Genomic DNA, 20,449 nt, shown 5'->3' on the forward strand with positions numbered 1-20,449 from the left:
AAACATCAGAATTTAACCGTCTCCTTTGTTGCCTAATTATAAAACTTTTTTCTTAAATTATTCATATCTTAACTTACGTTATTAGAATTTGTTCAGAATTAATTTCATTACACAATATGTACTTTATTTCATTCGCGTTCACCATCATTCACGCATATCATATTATCGAAAATTTTTCAAATGTTTCTTCATAATTTTTCCTATCTTTTGATTCGGACTGTGGGTCTCATTCATCCTCAAGTGATCTTCTTTCGACACCGCGTTATCGAGGCTCGCGTTTACTGCAGGCGTCTTCGTTGTTTGCGCAATGTTTGTTAAGAGACGGTTTCAGCGGCTATATCGCGAAGCTTTGTCAACGAACAATGGATAGCAACCCGCAGCACGCATATCTCGTGGGAAGAGGACGATTTTTCCCGTTTAATTATATACGTAAAGTCCTTTGTTTCTCAAGGACAATCGGAACACGCCTCGGCTTCTTCCGGCACAATGGAGACAGGCTTTTGTACCTACCTTGTACTCTCTTCGCTTCGAACTCGGTTTATGTTGCTACATTTTCACCTTAATCATTCGGATCAATTATTCATGCTGGAATCACGCGTCAAAAATCGAGTGCACTGATATCGATCAACGTCGTGGTTGCAAATCGACAATCAATATTCAGAATTTATCTCATATTCTCATCTTACATACACATATGTGTGCCCTGGTATAAAGCCGTGGCGAAATATCGAAAGTGAGCTTGGACCATAATTGAGATTGTGCCGACATCAGAAATGCTTTGTTTAAATTGAAAATCAACCACGATCTTTAATTTTTGGGTATACCGTTAAATATTTGCCGTTTAACGCGTAAACTTCACAATAATTATTACGCATTGTGGATTTAATTAACAACGCGGGCGAGCAGTCTCTTCAATCTTCATGAGGGCTGATTAAATTCTATAAAAATTGTGTCACCTATATCACATGTATATATCTCTCCTGGAAATAATAACGAAAAACGTAAGGTCGACAATTTTTGTGACAAACGAGACATTAAGGCATGGTTCGCACGAGCGCGATGTTACATTGTTATCATCGAAAGCTCGGGATGGAAAAAGAAAACCTTATGCGATTCCCGTAGACTTGGCAAGAGCGTTGCAAAAATAACCGAATCCTAAATCTACGAGGATCAACTTCTATCCGCATCCCTCGCATGAAATCGCATATAATCGTAAGAGGGCCGTCGCAGTCGTGTGCCTCTCGTAGTATTTTGATTAATTTTTTTTACGTCCATTTTTATGCCCCATTATAGTCCTTGGCCGCGGCTGGTGAAACCCGTTAAACTTCGACGAATTCCCCGGAGTCTCGTTACGGCGGCGGGTAAGTTTCCTTGGAATTGGTCTACGTGGATTTTTCACCCTCACCGCTGTCGCCAGCTATTCGTCATTGCGGAATATTTCGCTTTACGATCATTTGAACCTCTCGCCTCTGTTTCGCTAACATTGATTGTCCGTTAATCATTCGCCAGACTCGTCAAATATTGACAGTTGTTATTAGCTTTCCGACTCGACAATCGATTCTCGCTGCACGTCGGTTAATCGAGCCGAAGTTTTCGAGAAGAACCCCAACGCGTTTGTCGCATGGAGCTTTTACGAGGTATACATAGATGTATGCTAAGATTGCTTTACACTCTCTCTCTCTCTCTCTCTCTTTCACATACACGCGAAGTTGCTGCAGTCGTGGGTACGGATCGATACACTCGAGCACGCCACCACCCATGCCTTATTAAGGCACTAAAGAATGTATTTTGTTACAAGTTGCACAATGTATGGTAATGAATTGTGCGTACCTCGACTTCACCAGTTCGTCCCGTCTGTATTATTCATGTTCTATGCTGTATACTCGCATTTCAATTTACGCAAGACACGTACCTACACCAAGAATATGGGTATATGAGTTTCAGAACTAACTTCGTAACTGACTTACCTTGTTTCCTTATCTTGTACGTGTGTATAATACATTAAAGACACTGTAGTATCAATGCATCCCCCGGCGATGCTGAGCAGGGCTCGAAATCCTCAAGAAAGATGTACCGTGTACATATATTCCCCCTCTTCACGTCAGGTTCAAAGTTGAGACCTAAGGTGGGAAGTGGTTTTTTTATAAGATGCGGGGGCCGTGACGGCTCGACGTTTGAATACTTCAACACGAGCTTTACGCAGTACTTGGAATATCTTTTAAAAAAATAAATTCTAAATATATACTTTTAAACAAACACCAACACCTTAGGTTTACCAGAATTACAAATATAATAATTAAAACTCATCGGCTGTGTTGCGGTGATGTTTACATTTTATCCTCTATTAACTTTTTCTGTCTAAGGAATTCCGGCTCAAGCTTACATAATAGCACAGGTACATAAGTCAACGATAAGAATTGTCCATGAACTGAACGTCGAAGTACCAAGCAGGCAAATTAATCGTGAGAAAACCAAACAACGATGTAACGCGATTAAGGAAACGAAGTGTACCTACACGTAGCGTAAGGAACGCGGGGATCCGGGGATTAACAAGCATCCGCATTACACCGCAATTATTTAGCGACAAGGATGCTGCGCTATGATAATTATAGTAGCAATTAACCTGAATAATTATTCGGCTCTCTCACTTAGACACGAGTGTAATCGTACGAGGTTTGCAATATAGACGAAACTTGAGACAGCCCGCAGGACGAATTTAGCCGATGATCGATTAAAATCGCGTTCTGTGGAAAAATCTGACTTTAACTGCAAGCTTGACAAACGACCGTCTGGATACTGCCAACGAGTCGAGTCCCAGCAGCCAAGATATTTCGATGCCTAATCTACCGCAGACACGAATCGGCCATGTTTATAAATGCCAATTTGCTCGAGTGCGATTATTCAAAAGTCGCGAAAATAATGCCGGCGATTGGACGGCTGCCCGGCTGTAAAATCCGCAGCGCAATTATTTGCGAGAGTAATTAATTGGTTCCGCGTTACGGAACGAGAGTCCAGCTGTAGAAAATCGATCGAATGCACGGTCAGTATCATGGACAATGCCGCTATGCCGCAGCGGCAGAGCTGATACACGATCAGTTGATTGTCTTTGACGGGCAAAGTTCATGGGTTAGCCTTTTTTCTGCAGAATAATTTCGCCGTGAGTTACAGATATAATAATATACAAAGACCATAATAACGGGCTGTAATTGTGTGAATGGAAAGAACAAATTAAATTAACGAATTCCCTGTGCCTCTAATTTAGGAGAGTGTAATTATTGGGCACCCTGCAAGAAGTAAAAAGCGATTTGTGTAAAAGGTTGCGAGCACACGCGCGCGACGCGTTTAAAATAAATTCGTAATACCGTTGAAAAATTTAACTTGTTTTCATCCTTATCCTTAGCTCCCATTCGACTTGATCGATTTTGTGAAGTTATTACCACTCTACCGGCTTCATGAATGTTGTATTTACGTGCTTGTAGAAACATGACGCTATGCCCGGCGCAACGGACAGTTTTAGGAATAATTCAAACCGTCATCTAATATGCAATCGAGCTTGGTGAAAATTGTTTGTATAGCATTGGCAAACAACAACCTAATGAATCGAGTGCTATTGATAAGCGTGATCGATCTGTTGAATTCCAGAAACAGCTAGGAAGTTAGCTACCTACTATATTTCCAGAAGCACCTACAAGATAAACATGTAATAACTTCTCGCGGAAGTGTAATAAAAGTAGGATAACAGTTCCTTTCGACTTTCGTTACATTATCACAACCATGTACGAAAGTTCGGAGCAGAAGAAGCTACGAAAATAAAAATTTCTCCGAAGCCAGCTACTACACACGGGTATATCCAAAAGTATAAGCTGAAACTTTTTTACGCCCGGACTTTGACTGAACTTTATCAGAACCGACGTCGATTGTTTTTTCAATTCTTCGTGACATTGCAGTTGCGATGTTTCAAAGTCGTTCGTTTCTCTAATTCCGACACATGACGTGGCGAGATAAAAAGAAACAAAGAACACCAAGCCCCGATAAGGATACATCTGTCCAGGATACCGAGCAGGATAATCGAAGCGAAAACTACAGCGTGAATCAGGCTTTAATCAATTACGTCATGATAAAGTAGTACAAAAGCGGAGTAAATTTCGAATCCTGGATTCGGGGAGGGTTCTGTATGTCGCAGAATTTTCAGAGTCGTTAACTAGTTGTAATTTTCGAGGCTACCTACGTTTCGCGACAGCTTTCTCCTCGACGCGGATGAGATCGACCCTCTCGACTACCACGGGTTAAACTACCCGGACCCGAACTCACCCTCAAACAGGGTTTTCTACTCGCGCGTTCGTTGAGCTTCATTTAGAGTCACTCTGACAAGGGGAAACATTTTGTCGTCACCAAGTATGCGTAGTCCCATCTCCTCTTATTACAGAGGAGCGAGCAGAGCGCGCGTGTACGAGGCGACATGCACAACCTGACACTTGAAATTTTTCGCCTCTAGTACTCGCCCTGGAATAACTAGAGGGAGATAATAATGATCAGAATTTCGAATCATCTCTCGCCGAGGGATTTTTTAGCTATTTTAACACGGTTTGTTTGAAAAATCCACCACGGGGCGAAATGATGACGTTTGATGTGATCCTGGAGGGTTTTTGCACGGAAGCTACGCTGCTGCTTCTGAATTATTCACCCTAGTTTTATTATACAGTATTACAGTGCGCAAGAATGTCTTCCCTTTTTCACATAATTCCTACCTCCGTTTTTACGTAAGATATTTCCTTTCTGTTTTTCCCTGCACGACGATTCTCTCACGAGATAAAAAATTCATCGACCGTTCGAGCATTGTGCCATACTGTAAATATATGTATACTTATTTTTCTCCCTTCTTTATCACCTTTGTTTTGCTACTTTATTTCTATCACTTTTCTCCACCCGAGGCTTTTCACACCTTTCAACCATTTTGAGTTTTACAATATATTTCTCGCCTAAGGTTCGCCTCGCGCAAAAATTTGCTCAATTTATGCAGGCAATTCGCGTTCGTCGCGTCTCGTATTAAGTGTGTCAATATGGCAGGAAAGCGGAAGAACAGAGGGGGAAATACTTAGAACAGACGGAAGCGGGCCGATGTCTGAATCATTTTGGAAGGGTGGCAGGATGTCGAACCGTTGGAATTGTGGGCAATGATTGCCGAAAGGAGACGGAGGCGCAGGGAAACTTGAATTGCGGAAATAGCCCTTTGGCGCTCTGGCGTTTCCGCATATAATCGAATTTTCATTCATTCTGACCGTTGTCAATTAATTTGTAGATATCTACCTACTACATACATGACGTACATTAACGTCAAGAAGCATTTCGAAGCCCATTCTCTAATGCAAGTTTATATCGAGTATCACGCACGGAAAGGTATTCTGGTATTTCAATTATAGATAACGAATTCCTTCCCTTTTTGACGCCTCAGCTATGACGTCTCCCTGACCGTTTATTACATGCAATAAAAGTAAATCACTCGTCTTTCATCCTCATTCTGTCCACTGTTCCGTGTTAACGTCTGCTAGACGAGGATATATCGTTGAAATAAACGACATGTATCAAAGTAACAGCGAAGCTGAGAGAGATAAAGAGAAAGGGAGTACGTGGTAATTCCAAGATCGAAAAAAAAAGCTCGTCCGTTCTTAAAAGCATATTCGCTACTCGTTGGCCGCTGCGGTAGCTCGCATCGTACACCACATACCCATTGTTTTCAACCGTGAAGCACCGCTGCATGAATTGCATGAAAGAAACGAAAATAATGATAGTAATAATAATAATAATAATAATAATAATAATCGTTCCGAGTACTTTCTTTAAAGCTAAATTTTTTTTCTTTTCGTCGTTGCATACATTTCCTCTCCATCCTTTTCAACTCTCTGCATAACCAATGATATTTTTTACCGACATATACAAAGTACGAAGATCTGCTGCTTCATTTGTGAAAAAACTGCAGATATACCCCGCATGAAAATTTACTTCGTATACATACCGGAGCATAAATTTGCTCGATTTGTAGTGATCGTTATTCTGTTAATTCGAACTACAGTATTTGTTTACCTACCTGCATAATTCTTCACGTACTCGTGCAACAATGTAACGTGTACGAGCTGACGGTTATTCGAACCGTGATAAATCCGCGTGTTTCTTCCATATTTAACCTCACCCTTAACTGTCGCAGGATATATGATATTTGGTAAACTCATTAGCGATCCTATGATTCTCTGTGCCAAAATTTTGTCGAGCTAGATGTGTAACTGACAGGATAAACTGGGTAAGGCTCCGGAAGCCTACCTGCTTGTAATTCTAGCTCTGAAATGTACGGAAATTGTAACGGCTTCTTTAAGCTGGTGGCTTTCGGAAGGGTTGCAGGTTTTGGAAACTTCGGTTACAAACTGCCTTAGTTATGTTAGAAAATGTTGAACAAGATGTAAGATACACCCGTGCAAAAGGATTTCCGCATGAAATAATGGAAGGCTGACATGTGAGAAAGGTGTTCTCGTTTTGTGTCCGTTGGGCTTGGCTGTCGGACGACTCGTCATATTAGGAAAATTGACCAGATGTGCCTTTCCTTTTCGTTCGTGTCAGAGTGCGTGCAGAACATGACAAAAATCCTGCTGCCGGGTCAGCTGTAAGGTGGAAGCGTCCCGGTAAATGTGGCACGGTAATGACCGATTAACCACCGTTTTACGATTAAACAAGGGTGCGTCTCGTGGAAGGCGGTGTTTCACACGCGTTTTCAAATTTACGATACCCGCAGTGATTGACAAAGCCCAACTTTACGCCTTTCGAATCACGAATCTGCAGTTTGAAAATGACCGCTCGACTTTTCCAGCTAATTTATACATCGCTGTTTCATATGATAAATTGTTAGCTCGAAATGGCCACGTCTACCTGACCAATTATTCACTCGTGTCACTCCCGCGTGTCATGTACTAATTTCAAAGGGTGAAAGCATACGTATATTACACCCCATAGAGCTGTATGCGCAAGGCGTAGGTATACATGCATAGTATTATAGGATACGGGCGAGTTTCCCGGTAAACGCGGGAAACGTGTCAGACTATTCGTCTTGCTTAGGTCTGTTCTTCGCGTCATTCTTCGGCGAACCTTTGCCGCGCATCGCTTCATTTCGAACTATAGAAAATATTCCCCTCGCGGTATCGTTTCACGAAACTGGTATAGCGCTATCCGTATCCATCAGACTTAGGCTCATGGCATACCGAGTCCCTAGGCACTGAAGGAACCACAACACAGCAACGCTCAAAAACGTTCATTCAAAGACGTCGAGGGGACAGTTTCGTCACGCGAGGTAGGTATCGATTTTCCTATTTTCTTTCCCATACCTCTCTAAATACCAATCATTGAATAGAAGTCGTAAAAAGTAAGGTGTCCGAGTATTTTCCAACTCCTTACACCCATAAAAACTCTGCCCAACTTGTTTCTATTCAGCCTTGCACTTCTCCCTGTTATTTTCAAGTCGTATATTTTTCCACAATTTTCATGCTTGCGCACGGTTTTGTAGTAGGTTCGCTTCTGCCGCTGTCATTTTGCTTCGCGTGTTTTACTAGCTTCTGATTTGTTTCTTGCTTGCATACATACCTTTGTGTACGTGTACCGGAGCCCCTTGCAGGACGTCACATTTGATATACGGAAAAAGCTCCGAGCGCGTCGTAAATTTATTTGCTCAAGATGTGAAGTAAATTTCGTTACCAACCTATAAATCGTACGGCCGGTTGCGAGGTGTGAACGCCAACTTAATCTAGATACAGATATACGGACCAAGTTTTAATGCAAACGTCTTTGAAAGCGTAAGACGTACGTCTTTATTCATTGTTATTATTACCGTTTCGTCTTCTTTCAAGGGTCTCATGACTGGGGGCGTCTTTTTTTTCCCACGAAAAACCGGGGTCACAATTCAGTACAGCAATTTCTTGGAGGGTTTTTTGGAGTAGCAAAGTTGAGAAGGGTTGGAATTATGTCGCATGGGCAAACGCCCAGAAGCGTTGAATTATTCGGGAAGCTTTGCCCGGCCCGGAACGGTAGTCAGGTCTGAATTCTTAATCAAGAGATTCTTTCTCATCTTTATGGATCATCGAGGCTTATTACTTCCGATAAACATATATAACGACAGAAGAACGCGCTGACAATCAGTGCCGACTGTCGATACGGATGCGGAACAATTAATTAGAAAGGGAGAGAGAGAGAGAGAGAGAGAGAGAAATTAATACACTGGAACGAGGGTGGGAAAGTAAAGCAAGGCAAGATTAGAAAGGATGAAAGCTCGCAATGACTTAATATTATCCAATCACTAGTCGGAACGCGAGACATTAATTCTGGCTCTTCGACGATCGAGCGCAATTTCCCATAACAAACGCCATCAATCCTTCGACAAATTAATTCCAGAGTTGTAGAACTGATGCGTATATAATCGTATTCCTATTGAATACAATCCAGTTGAACGCGAACCAACTTCGTGAAACTATGCTAAGAAACGTGAACGAGAATTTAGATTCTGAATTTCCTACAACTTCGACTCAATTGAATTTCAAAGATATTGCAATGTATGCTTCCGATTCTTCGTTCCAGTCCTTTTCAAGTATAGATGGGTAAAGCTGGATTGCAAAATCAAGTGATCGGAAAATCTTCGTGGTGTTCAAACTGTGATTACATCGATACTTCGAAGCGTGCTGCAATTCTAATTCTTCACTCAAGTGCATGCACGTTTTTTGCGATTATTTTTCGCGACGATTTGCGGTGATAAAAATCGCTACACATACACTCGGATGCGTGCTGCGATTAATCACACCCCGAGTTAGTTAATTAACTCCGGAGTTTCGACCAATTAGCGAAATGCACGATTCTATTCATCGACAAATATTTCGCTGCGCTGAAATAAACGGAAAATCTCTTATTCGTATTAATGAAAGTTCGCGTTTTATGTTTCTGCTTGCAGTTGGGATTTTCTCCATCGCTGGTCAGATCTGGTGATATCATAAGTTTGGATACGAATCCACCCTTCGTCACAGAATTATTTAACTCCCGTGCACCGACTCTGAAAACCCAAGAACTTCACGCATGAATTTTTCAAACAATATGCTCGAGGGATAATGTTATATTTAGTCGGGGTTCCGTCGTGCGTGACGTGTTTGTACAAGCGAAAATAAAAGTTCCGGCTACTAAATATCGTGTGCAGGGTAGTGGGCTACCAGTTGGCTGAAAGGACAGTCCGAAATAAGCAGAACAAAGATAAAGATAGAAATTGTTCGAATGCCTAAAATATAGTATTACTTGTAATAAAATTCTCGAATGAATTCCTCTGCTTGTAATGGGTATTGATAGATTTTTATACTTTTATGAAGTCATTGAAAATAATGTCGAACATTTACCGACAACGTTTCACAATCGTTATTGTAGGAAATAAAGAAATCAGAAAGTATTCGCTGCGGGAAGTAAATATCTTCCCTTTATCGGGGAAAACAGATGATCGTATAAAGCGGTAGTTCGTCCAATCCCATTACAATTTTACGGTGTTTTCTTTTTGTAGAGATCGACCTGGACAAACTTAAAAGAAAAATAATAACTCAATTCTTCTGTGGGCTCAATGATAATTAATGTTTCACATAAAAACAACGCATTGTTCAGACGAAGAAAGATGAAATAACCCAGATAAATTTCTTTGAACATTATAACTTCTTTCCAGTTGCGAGCACATTCGATAACATAGGTATATTCGAACGATTCTACCGATTGTGCCGGGTTGGGACATTTATTATTCTATTTTCGTACTGGTTATAAGTGGGATCGAAAAAAAATTTGTCGGTATTGGATGAAAACAAGGGTCAAAATGAAGGTAAAAATAGGAATACGATGAAAGCGATCCTTTCTATGACAGGTTCAATTTGATTCCAACCCCCGAGGAAGAACTGTTTTGATCCGAACAATTTATGGGCGGGGGGGGATTTATTTTTTAACACAACGTATATATACATGCATAAACTCAGGTGGATTTTATGTGCTGCTATGCACGGGGCGGGGAAATAAATACGGGGGGGGCCGATATTCGCCGTTCGTTCGGTGCCAGCGTCCAATAAAAGTTAACCATGCATCCATCTGTCTGTTCCATCGACTATCGCTCACCTGGCCAACGAGATGAACTGCCAATTTAGGTAAAATCCTCATTTTCTGACCCTCATTTTGCGGAGAAGGACACTGGGCGCTTTGTCAGCGTGCAGGCAGACCTGTGTCGTGAAAAATAGCGTAAATAAAACTGCGGACTTCTAAATCACTCCCCTGCGAATCCGCTGTGACACGGTTGAACTACATTTTTTTTGCACCTAGATATTTTCCTAGCGCCAGGAATAAAATAATTTCTGTGTACAAAAATTGTATTAGTCACATGTCGTTCACTTCCCACGTGATAACTGTGTCGTTAACGATCATGTGATATCCTTCTATAAAAAGAACAGCTCTGCCAAACATACAAAATATCACGTACTAGTTGAATCAGAGGGTGTTCATTTAGTAAATTTAATTAAATAATATTTTTTTCACGGTATTATCAAAATATTACAGCTCTGTCTCTGGTATATTTAACTGAATTTCTTCATACACTTCACTAAATCCGTTCGGTGGTTGAAGATTAGTTAAGTTTATAAAATCACGAGAGCTACTAATTGAATACCGCAATCAAATATATATTTTTTTTTATCGTTGTTTGATGTGGCACTTATTTCATGTAGCTTAAATTAAAATCAAACGATAATTTTTTCATTAACAACAATTAAAAAATCATTTTGCAAAATGATTTCACTGGATAGATCTGATTTTACAATCACAAAAGTTTCTATGGGATTGTGGTGTCAAACCTTTTCTTAGACAGGATTAAAATATTTTTATTCCATGTGCAAACAGTTAGCTTAATTTTATGGTTGCTCCAACACAACGTTGGACTTTAAAATTTATTCAGAGTGAAAAAATTTTAGCTGTCATAAGTAAACATTTCTCTGAGTGTGTGAAATATCTCGGAAGTAGCCGCGATAACGAATTAAATCAGCATCTCCTTAACATCTTTTTTTGCGAATCCGATTATCGCCATTACCTTGATAAAGATGTAAATAACACAATCAGCCTAAGACATTTTGAAGTTCGTTTCTTGTTTACTCGTAAAGTTCGTTGCTGATATATTTCTTTACGTTGTTATGCGTTTTTACTAACTACATAATGCAGATTCACTGGTGTTTGAATATTCTTTATTCTCGTATACTTCTCACTTTCAATGCGTGCGCTGCAGCTTTAGCGCGGATTTTTTTACCTGTAAAAAATTTATCGTGGCCTCATCATCAATCTTGAGCCTTGCAAACTAAACTTCGTGCCTAATACAAGCTGGAGTCGACCCACCGTCAGTAGTTTTTTTTTTTTCTTTGCCCCCTTCGCGTTGCTAAAACGATCGTGAAACATTTATCACTCTGATTTGTATTCGTAGCTCTCTTGAACTGTACTTATACACGTGCCCACCTATGCACGAATTCTAGACTAAGTTCTTACAGGCACAATTCCGGTGATTTATCTACGAATAACAGAAAAATTTAATCACATTTGGCGATTGAAAAAGACTTCACGTACTCAACGTAAGACTGTGCAATAATTACGTTAACGAGTCGTAGATTTGATTCGAGAATTAGAAAATAAAACTGTGATAAACGGACCATCGTTTACATTACCGTTTAATGCCACTCGTTAAAAACTTAAATTAACTCCGATTTTCCCCGCAGACTTCACCTGCCATGCTAAATTGAAGTTTTATTACTGGTTGACTTGGGTCAAGGTTTTCGAAGTTAACCCAGGACAGTTTGACCACCATTAACATCAAGAACCGAACCTCAGGTTAACCAAGAGATGTGATAAACGTTCATGAAATACAGCAGAGGTCGGGACCTTAACCTAGCTCTACACGAGAGACCGTAAAGTTATTGTGTTTATGATCAACATATTATTCGAATATCGCAAATTGATAGTTTTTCTAACGAATTGAATTTTACTCAATTTACTACAGAGAATTATAAACAAAAAATATGACTATTGGAAATTATCGTTTCAAAAGTATTTACTGTATGAAAAACGTAGACATCTTGCATTGTCACAACAGGTAATTTTACGAATTTCTGGTTGTATTTTTTTTACTTCGGGGCCGTAATCAGACTAAACAGGCAGCCCTAAATTGATTCCGGGACAAAAGGTTTTAGAACCCCAAAAATCTTTTGATTCTTACCAAAATATTTACCGACTTTGAGAAATCCTAGAATCACTTCATTTAACTTAGGTTCTTTCTTTTCGCAATCTTAGATGAAATATTTTACTCGCTCGTTATTTGAAACATTGTCTCCTATCAAAACATTGTCTATGAAAATGTCTATCTCCTTTTTAAAAGAAAAAACGTTTGATCCATGTCTGGACTCGTGGAGACACGTAACCACGCGATCCCTGAATCATTGTTAACCAATGAAAGCGCCAAGGGATAGATTTAATGCATAATTAGAGGTTCAGTCGTAATGTTCAATTAATATACAGCAGCTAGACCACGAACAAGTGAAGCAGGGGCGAGGAACGATCCGCTTCGATTACGCTCGATGGCTGACAGCGAATTTTCATACGCGAGCCGATAACGAGATAACGCAACAACAAGCTTTCGAAATAATCCGACGAATTAAGTAATCGATTAAAGTTGTAACAATTCATCATGCGGTCCGATTACCGTCAATTGAATATTTTTATTCTTACTCGCGTGCGAAAACTGCTTCCGTTACGGCCGTCGGTATTAAGGTGACCGCTTTTACTCGCATGCGGTGAAAAAGCGCCCCCTTTGCGGAAAGCTCTCCAGACTTACCGAGCGAGGCGAGCTTTCAACCCCCGAGTAAAGCAAACTTCGAGGTCTTGTCGCGCGGCATTTACGCGGCGCTACCGCGTTGCAGAATCTGCAGAGTTCTAAAATCGTTAAAATCTTGCGTGGCGAGCTTGCACTGCCGAATAATAAATATAGATAAAACTTTTATCGTCCAAGGGCGCAGCTGACGAGATTATATCTATAAGCTCTTATATTTTTCTTCGTTAAAAAAAACAGCGTCTTATACATGCTTAGAAAACACAACTTTTTCTAAAGCTCTAGGAAAAATGATACTCCGTAAGCGATATACTCGCGAACGGTGTACATATTTCAGTTTCGAACCCGTTTAATTTCATCCCGTTTTCCTCATATTTTTTTATCGTGTATACATGTATAATATGTGTATGTTACGTAGTCACAGCTTCGCAACCCGCTGGGGATTTGGGGAAGTTAGCCAATTTGACGGTGCAGGTATCGTACACTGCCGGGAGATTGTTAATGTAAAGTTTGAACCACCGTCGGGTAACTGAAGACACGAAAATTAAATGTAGGCTGGGTGTGTACACAAACGCGATTGCGTATTTACAACTAGCGAAAAGTTTTCTCGACGTAATTATAACGGGTTAATTTCAGAGCTCCGAAAATCTAACGTTCATAATACGCTACACCGGATCCCATTTATTATTTCTCACCTGTAAATATACATCGACTTTCGGTAGGTATATAATGGTAACAATTCGAGAGAAAACAGCATCCCGGGCAAGTCAGTGGCGAAACTCAACGTCCGGTCAGACGCTACGATTCCCGGGGCTTTCTGCAGTCCGTTTTCCGTCCCTCGTCTTGCCTCTCCCTCCATTCTTCCAGCTCTATCCCCCTTAGGATTGCCTGATCCGCAGCTTCTTTACCTTCGGAGAAGGAAGGTCAAGGACGCAATCACATGTGCTGCAAATTCCCTGCAGTATTGTGAGGATAATTTAAACCTATTGCAATCAATAATTAATATGCCGGGCACGAACCGCCGCTGACTTAGCGAAATTTCTTTTCTCCTTGATGCAGGTGTAATGAATGAGAAATTACTTATTGCCGTAGTTTCGTAACTCGATTTTCTGCGTGAAAGCTTGCCGAATACCGACACAATTTCACCCAGGTTAATCAGTATCTGAGACACGATTTCAGCAGCTTCTATGTACACGCGAACGATACTCGCCCAAAGTGGCAAGTCCTATTTCTCGTTAGACGTTGCATATTGTAAACGATCTGTGTTTGTTTATTCCTATGAAATGCATTCTCCTTGCGACACGGCGAGAGTGCGACGACGGCATGTACAGGGTGGACCAAAAAAACCGGACCGATTTAAAACGTGAAGAAAATCCGAATCCGTCGATCGATTTTCATAAACCTTTTTTCGCTCGAAGCTAAAAGAATAAACCCTTTGTTTTGTTTTTTGAAAATCTGCAAAAATGTTCATTCCTCGCTGAAATACACACATTTCAAAAGTGGGGTATTAAAAAGTCGCTGGGAGGGTGAAAAAAATTAGTATCAAAGAATGTTTAGCTTAATTTCCATCTTAAATTGTGATTCAAGTTTTTATTCTGGCACATTAGCAATTCTCATAGATTCTTTCAAGACCCATTTTTCAAGAGCTTGTAACTCGGCAAAGAATAACGATTTTTCGGTTTTTCGGGCGCAGAACATAAGGTTTTTTCTTCTAATTCAGATTGAAATTAAAAGTTTTTTTAAATCGGGACAGGCGTTTGAATTTTATTCACGTTTTAAGTTGGTCCGGTCTTTTTTGACCCACCCTGTATATGGGTATATCTGTATAGGTTTTTCATTCTCGTATATTTTTGCAAGTGCTCTCAACGTTGCCCTGCATAAATTACTTTGTGAGAAGATGCGCCGGTATAAGAAGAGAAGGCGAAATAGATGCTGCGGGACATAAGTGCAGGGTTATTTAGATGTCAAAGTAAAATTGGGACTGAGTCAAGCTTGATGGCCGTTATCGTGAAGTGGTGTTACCTACGATTTTCAATAAACTCTCGTTGGAGAAATGTTCTCATTGTGAGCTTCGATGAATCGGATCGAAATAGGGAATTCATAATTCACAGTTTACGAACAAGCATAAATCTTGAACATTGCAGTTCGTTGAATGTTGAAGTGAATTCCCTCTTCACCTCCTCTCCGCCATCCTCGTTACAATTAATAATTTAACGGCACTTGCACCAGCTGGCATTCATGTACATAGCACCGTTGAAACTTGGAATATAAATCAAAATTTACATTGCTGGCGTGCTCTTCTCCCTCAGGTTTCGGGTAATACTCTGCAAGTCTGCACCTTGACATTTGTATTCTAATATCAATGTGTCGTTGTTTTACTTCTTATTGGATATCGCGAGCAGCGGGGTGAAAAAAAAAAATTGATTAAAATTCTTGTGAAGTTTCACTATTAGGTATAGAATCTTGTGAGAAATTTACTCCCTGTATTCCAATTAGAACCTAAACCTAGGACACTTGACAGTAACGAGGGTGAGACGAATCTTCGCGGTACTTTGAATACGAGATGAAGCTATCTTGTGCTTTCTATACGATGATATGATATTTCACAGCGCTGCACGCGTGGCGAAGATTATAAATTGACCGACGATGTTTTATTCGTTGGCGGAAAAATAACGAGTAGCCCGGCAAGTGCATACAACAACGCCCTATTATCTGCAACGCATGAATAATTCAATACAACAACTTGCGCATCCGCGTACTGATGTTGCAAAGCAAAATGAGCGCGGGCTTGTTGAGAAAATTTAGCTAAATTATTGGCTCGAGTATAATAGATGGCCAAGAGTTTATCGAGAAATCAATAACGCCGATGACAATGCTTTCATTCTTACTTATACGGACATGCAGTGACCAGTGCGTGGGAGTGACGATGTGAAAATTGGAGGCATCAGTTCATCCGCCGGAAGTAAGCGCGGTGAGATTGAAATTGAACGGAAGATCTGAAAAACAATTTCTGCCACGATATTGTGCGAACCCGTTCACTTTAAAGTGAAAATATTCACTTATTATCTCTTTATTTGAGTAAAGAAACACTTTTTCGACGATTTTGAGATATTTTGCACATGTTTTGAAAATTGAGTTTTTTTTATCCATATTTGCGTTTTTTTCGCAACGTGAGAATAATTATGCAAAATGAATAGCGGCAATTAATTTATCAGAAAATTTTACCCTCATTTCATATACTTGACAATTATTTAATGTGCAGTAGACCTCGAAAAAATTGTAAAAAACGCAAATTAAAATTGTACATTATAGTGTACAAAAAAGCGAACGGGATAACTCACCTTGATTGCAGGTGAACCGAAGTGTGGTGGGCATTTTAAACCATTATTATATGTATGAGAAAAAAGTGTATACCACACAAGTAAATTTTCGTAATCTGTGTTAAAATGTTTTTCATCGCTCTTTTATAACGCGGCGTATCCAGCATAATGGGATCAAATTGCGAAAAGTTCAGCCATAATTTCGTTAATGCGATCTAACAATCTCTTACATCCGTCCGGTTATCGATCGACCCTGTTTTTTCGCCTTTTCCGTCGCTGTACAAGTGATTGCTATTGTCAGTTTTCTGTATTTGTAAAACCGTTGTTCAGGTGTGTGACTAATTGGAAAACTGTGATGAGAGGAGCGTTTCGTAATACAGATCGTACCTCGGCCGTTTCCTTTGTGAGAATGTTACAGGATCTTGTTAAGTTTTGTTCTCGAAACTTTGAAAGACATGTAGAAATTCACGAGTATTTCGCCGCTTTTATAAAACATTAATTCATCGCGATAGCGAGTCATAAACCTTTCGGCGAAATCTTCGTTTAAATATTGTATCGTAAGCCCCTTTTACATCGTGAAGCGAATCACACGGGTAAAATTATTGTGTAACGCAGTTCCTGCGACAGCCCAGCATGGAATTTTTCGAGGCAAGTGTGAGAAATGTGTGCATGAATTTAACAGTTTGGTCTTGCTCGAGAAAAACAAGGCTGTTAGGTATCTTTCTTGGGTGAGGAGTTTAAATTCATCGTTCGATTGTGAGTTGCGTTAGATACACCGGAAAGCTTAACGCGATTCTGGAAAACTTTGGCCTGGCTACTCGCAATATTCGTTTATTTTCTTTTTTATATTTATTCGGATATATTTTTCAACTGAAATTATTCTTCAGGTCACAAGACTCGCGTCTGCATCCTTTGCAAATGAAAAGCGATTGAAGATACTTCTGTAACTTCACAATCCGATACTTACAATCTTTTTCTTTTTAAGAAGTAAAAAAACCACCGTAAGTATTTCGGACGGCCACCTTTAATCAATCCACGTGAAAGACAAGCTTCTTGTTGTTGTTTTCTCTTTGATAAGCTTTCCTCTTTGACGTCATCGTTCAATCTTCATTTCTGCCCCCTCTTTCTCCTTTTTTATCTCCAAGACACCCTCGTCTGGTGAAGAAAATTTCAAAGCAAGCTTCGACTGCAGAATGCGTGTGTAGCGGGTTTCTCTTCCACTCGGAGAAAATAAAAATAGATATTTTGGGAATTTATTACCACCCACGAAGCTATTGAACTAATTTTTTTAACGGTTTCATCTTGTACGCTGAGTCTAAATAATTGACTTGAAAAGCAGGAAAAATTTCCAGCTCATATCGCTGCGATTATTCCGATCGATTGTTCTTCGGGATTCGCCAGAAATTTAACAGAATTATTATCACCGTAGCCTCGATAGCAAGCGAAGCTATTGAACATAGTCGAGGGAAAGTTTGCCGATAAACGTAAACAGCTTTCTCCAAATATCGCTGCGAGTTGACAAAAGCTCTTGGAATGTACTTAATTGTACTTAAGTACGTTATATCTAAGATTTTATGTCAACAAAATTTGTTGCAAACGTTGAACGATGTGCTTCGCGGAATAACATTTGCAACTTATTCTCCGTTTGTTTAACACAACTGACGCAGACTTACTCGGAATAAAATTCGTTTCGCTTTATGAATAGACCGTGAGATTTTATAAGGCTGTAAAAAACCACTTCGGCGTACGGTGCTTGCAAACAGTCAAATTCAGCACGCTGATCGATTCCGAATAAATGTGTAATGTGTTTCCGAGAACACTGTACATGTATTGCTTCAATTTCGGTTTTCCAAATATTTGTCATGTAAATTCATCGATCCTAAATTGTTGATTAAAGTGATTTTTTTTCGGCCAAAACCGTCATTCTGGTGTAAATTTTCTTCTGAAAATCTATTTGTGACAGAGTGAAATCGAAATCTTCGAATTTACTTTACACAGTAGTAAAAATTTTCCAATACATATGATGTTCGAAGAGGTATTTAGAACTAAATCAACTTCAGATATATTGTTTCCACGAACATGTATTCATTTTACTCATTTTACATTTTTTCTCCTTAATTCTGCTGGTATGTTGTTTCAACACGATGCTTGCAAGTTATTGTGCGAAACGTTCAGCCTGCAAATATAATAAATTCCAGCGTGGAATTGAGTGGCCGTGTTTTCTGTCAGCCAATAACGGAAGACCCTGACCGCGGGATGTAAACCGATATCGGAAATAACGGAGAGTGTGGACGGACGGATAATCTAAGCGATTGAAACAAATGATGCCTGTGCAGTTAAAGGCTGGAGGGTCACACGATAGTAAATAAACAAAGAAAAGCTCCGCGTTACGCGGGTCATGGCATGGCGGTTTATACATGGTGCATGCAACCAACACACGCCGATAGCCGAACCTTTCCGAGTTCACTCGAAGTTCCCAGAGTCGTGCGGATTTCTGCCAACATTCCCCGAGAGCAAGTTGATCCTGCCGGCAGTGGGGCATCGTGCGGAAAACCCTTATAACTAACTGAGGTTTGAAAGGTGATTTTTTCTTTCATCGCATACGACGAAAGTCGAATGGCTACTTTACGGTAACCGTGAATTCGGCTGCGTCACGTGGTTGCCAAATTTTGGTTCAACGAGAAAAGTCCTTGTCGATCTTTTTCGTAAGACGACTCGTTGTTCTCTCGTGGCGTGAATGTTTTATTTTCGTTTCTTCTTTTTCATCTCGGTCGCACGACTTTATTTCCGGCGAGACAAGTCTCCGTATCCTCGGATAACAAGTGTAATTAACACCGCGGGTCGCTTCGTGATTGGAATTTTTTCTCCTCGGTAAGATCCGTTCCGCAAGCTCATTATTTCCAGTTAATAACACGCGTGAGGGCGTTAAGTGTTGAATTGACTAGCTCAATCTCCGAGAGTGGAAATTCATTTCGACGATCGTTACGTGGCTTAATTTTATTCTCTTCATTCCCTCGCGTCTTTCTTCTGCTAACCTCGGTTTAACAAATTGTAAATATTTACGAGAACGCATCGAAGTTTCCCTTCATCTGCGTTCGTTAATTGATCAACGATTGCATATTCATACGATCGAAGTGCTTCCTGCCTTGCTGCCGTGGGGAATGGATTAATGCAATTTCGGTAAAATTGTTACGCATTGTTCTTTTGAGGAGATCGTGTTTCTTTGGAATGAAAACGTGCCGTTCAGTGAATTCACGGAATACGAAAGTCGTATCGAAATTCTCGGTGAAACGAAAACTACGTGGTTTTTCGTAAAAATTATCTTACTGTTGTATTTTTTTTAGTGATTCTGAAACCCTTGACCAAATTTAAAAATAAATATAAAGTGACAGAAGATCCCGGCCAGTTATAATATAAGGAATCCGGCAATATGGTTCACATGGGACTTGTGGGCCAGTACTTTTCGGAACTGGACCCAAACTCTGTGGGCCCACCACGAGCAGTGGACCCAGCCGTTCGAGCCCGAAAATTTGTAAGTACTACTCGACAACAATTAGTTCACGGACTTGTATGTTTAACTATTTCTTTCGTACTTCGAGAAGTTGGTACTTCATTTTTCCTGCAAAACCGATCCGAAACATTTCGACGGAATGTGACGAATCCTTTTCTTTACCGCAGTTTAAAGCAGATGATATTAAAGGATTCAAAAGCCAATATAGCGAGTACATCCCATTTCGCGGTTCTTTCATAACTCGCCTCATTTCGCCGGTACAATTTTTCCACGAGTTACCGACCGCCGTATTTTTGTTAAAATATCTACCAAACTCGTTATTCTATCGCTGGATTAATATTTTTATTTTGTTGTTACGTTATTACATGTTGCGTTACTGAACGCTTCCTCGCAAATATACGTGAGTTGGGGGCAAAGCGTTCTGCTTTTTAAGTAGAAATAATCCTTTACCTCTTATCAAAAATGTGCAGAAGCTGTAATTCTTAATACAGCTTATACATCAAAAACTGTCGATAAAAAATGAATAATTCAAGAAGGGTATGAGGCAGTTTATGTACACCGTATCAATCAGGACGTGGACTCGTTGAAATATTTCTTTCGACTTATCGATTTGGAATTGAAATCTACATCGGGATAAATGGGAATGAATAGATGAAATCCAGTTTCGAAGGTCCAGGTCCGGCTATAACGGGGATTTTCACTACTTATATTCCGGTG

At 40.1% G+C, this 20,449-nt stretch overlaps 1 protein-coding gene across 4 annotated transcripts in view; it reads left to right on the top strand.

The window, feature by feature from the left end:
* Window positions 1-20,449, top strand: part of LOC107220644 (synaptotagmin-7) — a 208,181-nt gene that overhangs the window by 65,416 nt on the left and 122,316 nt on the right. Inside the window, exons 1-2 of one of the 4 annotated variants that reach the window (XM_046738288.1) lie at window positions 18,734-18,801; window positions 19,566-19,753. The exons of the other annotated variants lie outside the window; for them this stretch is intronic. Of the exons in view, the coding sequence (XP_046594244.1) occupies window positions 19,652-19,753 (102 nt within the window). The 5' untranslated portion in view covers window positions 18,734-18,801; window positions 19,566-19,651. Of the gene's footprint in view, window positions 1-18,733; window positions 18,802-19,565; window positions 19,754-20,449 lie in introns of those variants that run through there. 4 annotated transcript variants of the gene reach the window in all.

Source organism: Neodiprion lecontei, chromosome 4 (assembly GCF_021901455.1).
Source record: "Neodiprion lecontei isolate iyNeoLeco1 chromosome 4, iyNeoLeco1.1, whole genome shotgun sequence".
In the NCBI taxonomy this organism is placed as follows: Eukaryota; Metazoa; Arthropoda; class Insecta; order Hymenoptera; family Diprionidae; genus Neodiprion; species Neodiprion lecontei.